Source organism: Haliotis cracherodii, unplaced genomic scaffold (genome assembly GCF_022045235.1).
Source record: "Haliotis cracherodii isolate W230 unplaced genomic scaffold, xgHalCrac1.p SCAF_11, whole genome shotgun sequence".
NCBI lineage: Eukaryota > Metazoa > Mollusca > Gastropoda > Lepetellida > Haliotidae > Haliotis > Haliotis cracherodii.
Genome location: NW_027266266.1, coordinates 1,598,902 through 1,608,037, shown reverse-complemented (window position 1 = coordinate 1,608,037; position 9,136 = coordinate 1,598,902). Strand labels below are relative to the sequence as shown.

At 40.4% G+C, this 9,136-nt stretch overlaps 1 protein-coding gene across 1 annotated transcript; it reads left to right on the top strand.

The window, feature by feature from the left end:
• The first annotated feature begins 874 nt into the window (after positions 1–874).
• LOC139456004 (acetylcholine receptor subunit gamma-like) lies at positions 875–2,511 on the top strand. The gene is made up of 2 exons (XM_071237524.1): positions 875–1,267; positions 1,714–2,511. Exons 1-2 carry the CDS (start codon positions 875–877, stop codon positions 2,509–2,511), a joined length of 1,191 nt encoding a protein of 396 aa, XP_071093625.1.
• The last annotated feature ends 6,625 nt before the right edge of the window (positions 2,512–9,136 follow it).

The following is a 9,136-nucleotide window of genomic DNA, read 5'->3' as shown; positions in this document are numbered from 1 at the left end:
GTCAGAAATTGGGTTCTTGGTTATTTCCACACCGCCCGTGTATAGGTTGAATATTGCTACGTGCGTCGTTAAACAACAAACACATAATAAATACCAATCCTACAACTATGAAAATACTATAGGGTGTCAAATTAAACTCTGAGACTTGGTTGATTGTGTTGGTTGATTGCCATCGTCCTTATAATATCAGTACCTGGTTGGTTCCGATTATTTCCAGGCCGAAGTTGTAAACACATTATACATATTTTGTGTGGTGCGTACTAATAAAGTACCGTTGCTGCTGATCTTCCTTTCGAAAAATGTTTGAAGTTCTCGGGTCGGATGCCATTAGTGTGGGACTGCCTGGAACACATGCTAGAGGGCTTCAACTGCATCCGCCTGTCAATACCAGCGCTTATCTCATGACAGGATCCAACCAATGAATCACAAACACAGATATACATTCACAAAGCGGTGTTTTATACTAGTCGTCGCACACAAAACACCACAAACATCACTTACATCGCGAGGCGATGGAATTGGCGTTTGTTTGCATTACAAGCAGGTATGTTGAAATCTTTTAACTGCAAACACTATTGGACGAATACAATCACGCTTAATCAAATCTTTTTCATTAATGTCATGCACGAAATAAAAACACAAGAGGATTGTCAACAGTACTAGAACCGTGCTTTAATGCTTTAATGATAAGCATTCGCCCGTCTGAAATGACGGAATCACACTGTTATCTTGGTCAGTCTGGCGACAGCAGATTCTCAACGCACTACTTGTACAGTATTCACAGGTAGGAAAGATTTTCAGATTGTTCGGTAGATCATATCGCTATATATGCCTGACAAGTCGTTCCCATTGTGATTTTGACAAAACATTCGAAATGGATTTTGTGAAGGTGACATTGTTGGGACTTCTCCAGTTCAGCGTCAGTGACGGCGCCAGCTACATCGACCTGCAACGCCTCCATAACAACCTCCTCAACGACTACCAACCAAACCTCCGTCCCGTCAATGACTCATCGAAAACAGTATTTGTTAACACGGACATTGCAGTGTCCAAAATAGTCACCCTGGACGCAACCCGTGAAATCTTGGTCACGTGGTTGGACCTTGTGGTCACGTGGACGGACGAGAGGTTGACGTGGGATGACAAGAAGTACACAGATGTAAAAACGATTAACTTTCCAAGATCCAAAATATGGGTCCCAGAACTTCAAGTCCTCAAAACCCACAGTGTTAAGGACACGTTCGGTGAGGCTGACAACGCTATTCAGGTATGTTGCCCTTTTAAGGCCGTTGCATTTTGTTTGTTTGTTGTTTAACGCCACACTCAGCAATATTCTAGTTATATGACGGTGGTCTGAAAATAATCGAGTTTGGACCAGACAATCCAGTGATCGATACCAGGACCATCGATATCCACGCAGCTGAGATACGATGACATGCAACAACAAAGGCAGCGATCCTGACCACCCGATCCTGTCCGTCACCTCTTCCGACAAGCATAGTCGCTTTGCGGCAAACATGGATTTCCGAAGACTTATTCTGCCCTAGATCTTCACGGGTACAGGCCGTTAGAAGGGGCGTTGGGGTAGCCTGCTGGTTGAAGCGTTGCCTCGCCATGCGGACATGTCGACCGAACGAACGGAGATCCTTAGATCATACTTCAATCTTTTAATTTCTAGAAAATGTAAAAACAACTTTTACAAATATGTTGCAGGTTTTTCCTGACGGCAAGGTCGAGTGGTATATTGATCTAGAGACAAGAACACCTTGTCCTATGCGTCTCACGAAGTTCCCTTTTGACATCCATACCTGCTCAATCACAGTGACCACCTCCTATCACAGGGAGCTGGATGTCAACGTCAGTGATGTCACCTTCACTGCCGAGAATGTCATCGACACTGGTGAATGGGCAATGTCGAGGGCCTCAGCAAAGAGAGTAACCCTTCGCGAACGCGGACCCAAGGGTGGAGTTAGTATGACACTGATCCTGCAGCGTCGTCAAGGTTACTATATCTTTAGTCTGATAATGCCCCTATTTATTGTTACTTCCGCCAATCCTTGTGTGATCCTGGTCAAGTCTAACAGTGGCGAGAAGACGTCAACATCGGTCACCCTCTTCCTGTCCTTCACCATCTTCATCACCCTCCTCACTGATCTGCTACCACAGTCGTCCAAAGCTATTCCAATCTTGACCATAATTGTCTACATTCAGTTCGTGTTCAGTTCTTCCATCGTGGCATACTGCATTGTTTCACAACGGCTAAGTCAGAGAGACAAACACAGTAGGTTGACGCGGATCCTTGCTTCCGTTCTCCTGAAGAAATGCAGGAAGAAGGTTGTACAGCCAGCCACTCCACCAGACGCTGGTGACGACTCAAAGGAAGAAGACCCGGAGGAGTTCACGGACTTTCCTCTTCTGGCAGATAAACTGGACAACGTGGTGTTTGTTATCTGCGTGTTTTACACCTCTCTGGTTATGATCGGTGCCCTACTTTCTCTCCTTTTAAACTGATTGTGCATATGAATAAAGGATGAAAAGCAATCCTCTAAAATACCATGAGCAGCCTCCTACCAATTAGGATGACAGCTTTAAAATCATTATGAATGCTGTCGAAGCATATGCCAAATAATGGGCCAAAAGAGAAGAAGAACCTGTTGAATGTCTTTCAGAGTGGATTAAGTTCGTTTGTGATGATGTCATTGGTAGAATAAACAAACTGAAAAAGAAGGAACAGAAATGGAATAAACCCACCCTGCCCCAAGCAGCTGTCGCCAAAGCCGGACTGCCCTAAATAAGAAGTTTGTAGTTGTCCCACTGATAAGGCATCTAAAAGGATTTGCTTGATTTATTGCAATCTCAGAAAAGAACCAGGTCCAATCATGTAAAAACATTTGATTTTTAAACTTTGTACACCACTTTCTGACATGAATAAATTAAGGAATTATGCCATTCCCTGATCCATCAGGGTACTGTTACAAAACGTGGTGACCATAGATATAGTCACATGTCTATCTTCTAAAGTTCAAGGCAATTTGTCTATATTGAAAGCAAATGTCATCTGAAGTTTACTGAGAAAACAATGAATGTGTGAAATGCTGGACTTTCTCACTGATAACTCGATGGCATTTTGGAATGCCATGATGATGTTGCTACTGGCAAATACCACAGCGTTTGCTTGTGTTGGTTACCCAGCCATGATGGTATCACTCGAGCTGATGTGTCTGCTGGCAAATATAGCAGCGTCTGCGTGTGTTGGTTACCCAGCTATGATGGTAACACTCGAACTGATGTGTCTACTGGCCAATATGACAGCGTCTGCTTGTGTTGGTTACCCAGCCACGATGGTAACACTTGAGCTGATGTAGCTACTGGCCAACATGACAGCGTCTGTTTCTGTTGGGGGGCGGTCGGGTAGCCTAGTGGTTAAAGCGTTCGCTCGTCACGCCGAAGACCCGGGTTGGATTCCCGACATGGGTACAATGTGTGAAGCCCATTTCTGGTGTCCCCCGCCGTGATATTGCTGGAATATTGCTAAAAGCGGCGTAAAACCATACTCACTCACTGTTTGTGTTGGTTACACAGCCATGATGGTAACGCTCGAGCTGATGTGGCTACTGGCCAGTACCACAGCGTCCTCCTGTCAAGGTTACATCGTCAGTTGACCAAAGCACAACGGAAGTCAGCGATGCCATGGATCTGAAAATATAGTTTCAAGTATCTTATTCCCCATTAAAAGTAAGCAACAAAACTACATATCGCTGGCCTAATTTGGGAAGCGTTGGAGTGTTTTTAATACAGGAATGCCTTGTTATAACGGAGGAAACACTAATTTAACAGTAAAAATGTATTGTAATGTATCTGTTTTTACCCTGCCTGATCACATGTCTGCCGTGGACTAGGCAACTGTGCATACGCAACAGTTAGCGAATTTCAGTTTGGCTTCAAACATCCATCTGAGAGGTCACCGAGTGCATCTGCTAGAATGTCACTGGATACACAAAGAACAAATATTATATTTGGGATAACATTTTCTTTGTAAAGTACAGATTCTCGTACTTTTATGGGTTGAGCCCCGTCCGGACTTCCATTTTTGTAGAAGCCTCTGTGGCTGAGTTGGTTAGATCGCTGACTTTGTGTGCTGGCGATTAGGTGCTTGACTCTGGCAGTGTGGGTTCGAATCCCAGACGGGACTCAACCCGCAAAAGTAAGAGAATCTGTACTTTACTAAGAAAGTGTTATCCCAAAAAAGACATTTGCTACAGTTGACCACTTTCTAAATGTTCGTGGATACACATAGGTAATTTATTCGTGTTAATTAACTGGCGCTAGCGGGGATTAGTGGCGATTGTCCAAGAACGGCAGTGTGTAAAAAAGATAACGTCAAACAGCACGGTGCTCTTCATTGTAAGAATTCAGTTTCTGACCATCAGCTTCACACGTATCTTTATATAAGACAAAGAGACTGTTTCATGCTTTTTTTAAATACGATGTATATCTCATCGAGTGAAGTTGGAAAATATGGTTTTCAGACATCAGTTAAGTGCAGTGAAGAAGTGTTTTTTACATCTTGTTTGACCTTTCAAAATAGAAAATACCCTCAAGTAATGGTACTTCATGATCACTGCCATGATTCTATATTAAACGTATAGTTAGTCTTTCCTGTAAAAACGGTAACATAGTAACTAAAAAATCACAAACACTTATTTTAGCAGTGAGTGATTGAGTATGGTTTTACGCCGCTTTTAGCAATATTCCAGCAATATCAAGGTCACACATTGTACCCATGTCGGGAATCGAGCCCGGGTCTTCAGCGTACGCTTTAACCACTAGGCTACCCGACCGCCCACTTATTTTAGCAAACTTAGGAACAAGTAACTAAAATATCATTGATCCCTTAAGTAGAATATATCATCAGTCATAGCAGAGAGTAATTACTTTGTTTTTAATTGACTTTAGTAAATGTAGAATGTCATTACCGTAGCAAGGCTGTCTTTACTGTAACACATTTCTTATAACAAATAAGTGTTTCAATAATTTTGCATAATGAAATACAAGTTTATCCTACAAATTACTGAATTGAAATAATTATTTGGAACATTGAAAAAGAACAGAGTAATTACTTTGTTTCTTTATAGCATATTAAGTGAAGAAAGTCCTTACTTTAACAAAATCTGTCTTAGCTGTAATACATTTAGTGTTAGAGGAAAGACGGTTACAGGAAAGACAAATCAATAGATAAAAAAAATATATTGACTAATTAATGGTCCCTTTATGAAGTTGAATGTTCACACACGTTTCTGTTCATGAATTGGCGCATAAACTTGGAACTTGAAATAACTATTTTGCATCTGTTCCATTGAATCATTGCATTATGGGAAAGACATGATATGACAATAATTAATTTCTTACCTTTTTTGTTAACTTTTGTTGCTTATTTGTCTTCTGGTGCACATGACACATGGCACCCCTCTTCTGTAGGAAATGGTACGGGGCATGACAGGAAGTGCTGATATCCTTGCATTGGGGACCATTCCAATGTTTTATTAAGTGATACAGGAAAGACAAAAAAATCTAAGGACGATGTTAAATATCATTTTTGTTTAGAAATTATATAAAGTGGATTGAAATAACACACTGAAAATACTAAATGTGTCTAGTTTGTATAAAATAACCATAAAAATATAGTATACATTCCAATATTTATCAAATGGCAGTTTCTCAAATCTGAAGCTCAATGCGCTGGAACAGACAAAATTGCATTTTCTACCCTTTTAAACCGCATCAAATTCACATATGACCCAATGATTGCAAATAACCGTTCGGTCATGTGAATTACTTTCCATGTGATAGTCTGAAAAAATTGTAATGTAAAGATATATATTTTTAATACTCTAATGGGTTTGGACAAAAAAAGTGACATCTTTTGAAAATGACTCATAAAGGGAATTCAAGGGAAGTCATCAATAGAGAAGTCAGCTGTGATTGTATGGCCAGCAGGTTGGTAACAATATGGTGAGTTTTGGCAGCCCCAACGGAGTGGAATTTACAACATGAGTTGCCAAATCAACGTCATGCAGCACGTTCCTATAATTGAACAATTTGGATGAAATGGTGTTTGTAAAGGAAAAAGAAACTGTTGGTGGTTTCTGAAATTTGAAATTTTGTGTGAAATTTCAAGTTCAAGAACAAGCGGTCTTTGTTTGATTGATTGGAATCTGTTTCTGGTTTGGCCAAACGTTTCAAAGCATTATCAAGACGCTCCGATACCTGAGAAACAGTTGCCTGTTTAGCCTGTAACCAATGTGCTAATTATTTGTTTCTTGTTTGAGATTGAATAGGCCATATTTCTGATTTTCAGATTATTCGTAGCAGAGTTCGTTGCGCTACGACGGTCGAAAGTCCATGCTAAATAACAAAGTAATGCTTCAAGTGCTTTGTGGGCCGTGGAGTGCATCTTATAGAATCGCTGTTTACATTGTTTGTTTACTGAATTGTAATGTAGTGTTTTCTTTGTATTATATTGTATTTTATACATTTGGTCAAGTGTTAGGTTACATCCTTAAAGCCACTGAATTGATTGAGTTTTGGAGTTAATTCTCACTTTGAACACTTGCGTCTGAAGGAAAACCCAAACGGACGCAGGTCGTACGTTTACCAGTCGGGCTCAACCCACAGTCACAAACATCGTGCTCACAGGCCAGAGAAACCTACCACCACTAGATCCTGGCCCGTTGATGGACTACCCAAGACGCTACTCATGACATACCGGTTTTATGATGGAGTGGTGTCGGTAGTTCCCACTGTGTGGTTACATGATAGGAAGGTTATCCGGGAACACTTAAACGGTATGATCATGTTTGTTGTATAGTGTTTGACGCTGCATTCAGCAATATTCTATAGCTATATGACGGCGGTCTGTAAAAAATCGCTTCTAGGACCAAACAATCCAGTGAGTGACATCATGAGCATAGAGATATGATGACATGCATTAACCAAGTCAGTGAGTCTGACCACCCGATCCCGTTAGTCGCCTCTTACGACATGCATGGGTTGCTGAAGAACAATTAGTCTTAGCGCTATGATCACTTTGTAGAAGGGTACCCTGGGGAGGATTCTCACCAAGAAAAAAACGTTGAAAGCATACTCTTACGTTTTTACTGCGATGTGTGTGAGTTTGGATAGCACTATTAAGAATCGTCATTTTAACGTGAAAAGGATGGACAGAAAAACGAAACGGTGTCATTCCATGTTTCAAATTGAAGTAACGGATACATAACCTGCACATGCTCCTGTTCAACCGCGATATAAAACATCTTCTGGGTCATTTATGGACCAATGATTGGACCAATCTGAAACTTCAGTCACGTCTGTTCCCACAAATGACTGGCTGATCGTTTCTAAGAGGAAAGCCAGATCTGCCTTGTAACTAGGTACTGGATTATCATTAATTTTGATTTTGACGTTGACACATACATTTTGACCTTGACACTTACATTTGGACCTTGACACTTACATTTTGACATTGACATTTACATATTGACCTCGGCAATTACATTTTGACCCTGACACATTTTGACCTTGACACTTACATTTGACCTCAACACTTACATTTGGCCTTGACACTTACATTTGACCTTAAGACTTACATTTGACAATTGAGTTAATGCTCATGTTTTAACAATGCTCTAAGATTCTAACAAAGGCAATCGCAGCTCTGTAAATATTCTCTCTTCTGAAACAGACGGACTGGGGACATGTTTCTTCGCATATCATAAAATATTTGGCACATCCTCCCTCGTGTTAATACCTCCAATGTAAGTGAGCTCCTGTGACTCTGGTAGTTATTTTTGTAAACTCATATAATATTATATTTCAAAATCACAACACAACCTATTTTTATATTCTGTTATAATTTGCCTCGTGCTTCTTGGCATATGGACAAAGAAATTCAACCAAAAACAAAAACATGAATGAACTTGACAAGAAAACAGAAACAACAACTGCATGTTTCAAGTCACATGTCATATATTTTCTTTACCAATATACAGCATGGTTATGTACAGATCAGATTTACATAATACAGTTTTGGTATGTACAAGTTTCACAACAGGAACTCCCAGGCCACCAGGACCCGACACCAGCCATCCCAGCACCATACATGATAACATAGGTAAACCATTATCTGATAGCACGAATACCATCAATGACAATGTGATATTTCTTACCTTCCTTGATTTGATCAGTTGTGCATGATGTTTTCTGATTGGGGGAGGGGGAGGGGAAAATGAAGGGGAACTACTGATATTATGTTTCATGGGATTATGTTTGTTATTCGTGTAGCTAATGAATTTATGGTCAGAATTATCATCTAAAGATTCATATTTCAGTTCAGCATTAAATACACTAGAGATTGGTGTCATGTAATCTGGTTCATCTTTATGGGATATTTCCAGGATAGTTCCACAGCTATGTTCAATTCATTTCAAACAGTTATGGCTTGCAAGACACCAATGACAACATAATTAGGAGTCTGAATAAATGAATGAGTTAGTTATACATACTCTCGCTTTGAACTGTATTTAGTTATCTGCCAAAACAGTTTCTATTGGGTGAAAAAGGCAAACTTAGGATGAACATTATATGGATGGATCACTAAACAACAGTGGTGACACCAGGTGCGAGCAAAAAGGGTTCGCATCTCCTTCGCTATCAGTCTGGATCAGACAATCCAGTTATTAGGATCATGAGCAATCACCCATGTCAATGTGGTATGATGCTGTCAACCAAGTCACCAAGCATGACCACCCGCTCCACTAGAGTAAGTGCCAGTGAGTAAGTAAGAGAGAAAACTCACAGAGAAAATCACAGTAAGAGTTAGCACATGAGAGTCACCTAGTGACGTAGGTCCTAGATGTTTCCCGCGTTGGTGAAACCGACGACACATGGAGCTGACAAATCAAGAATCATAATCAGTGTTAAAGTAGGATTCTGTCACGACTAAGGGACATAACTCTACAATTCTAGCACATTATGGGCACAGTTAGGCCTCTCCCGAGTTCTCCCTTAATCCAAATACTGCTATATCTGGCACAAGTAACTTTTGGTTAATTACACAGAGTTAATTCTAGCACATTAT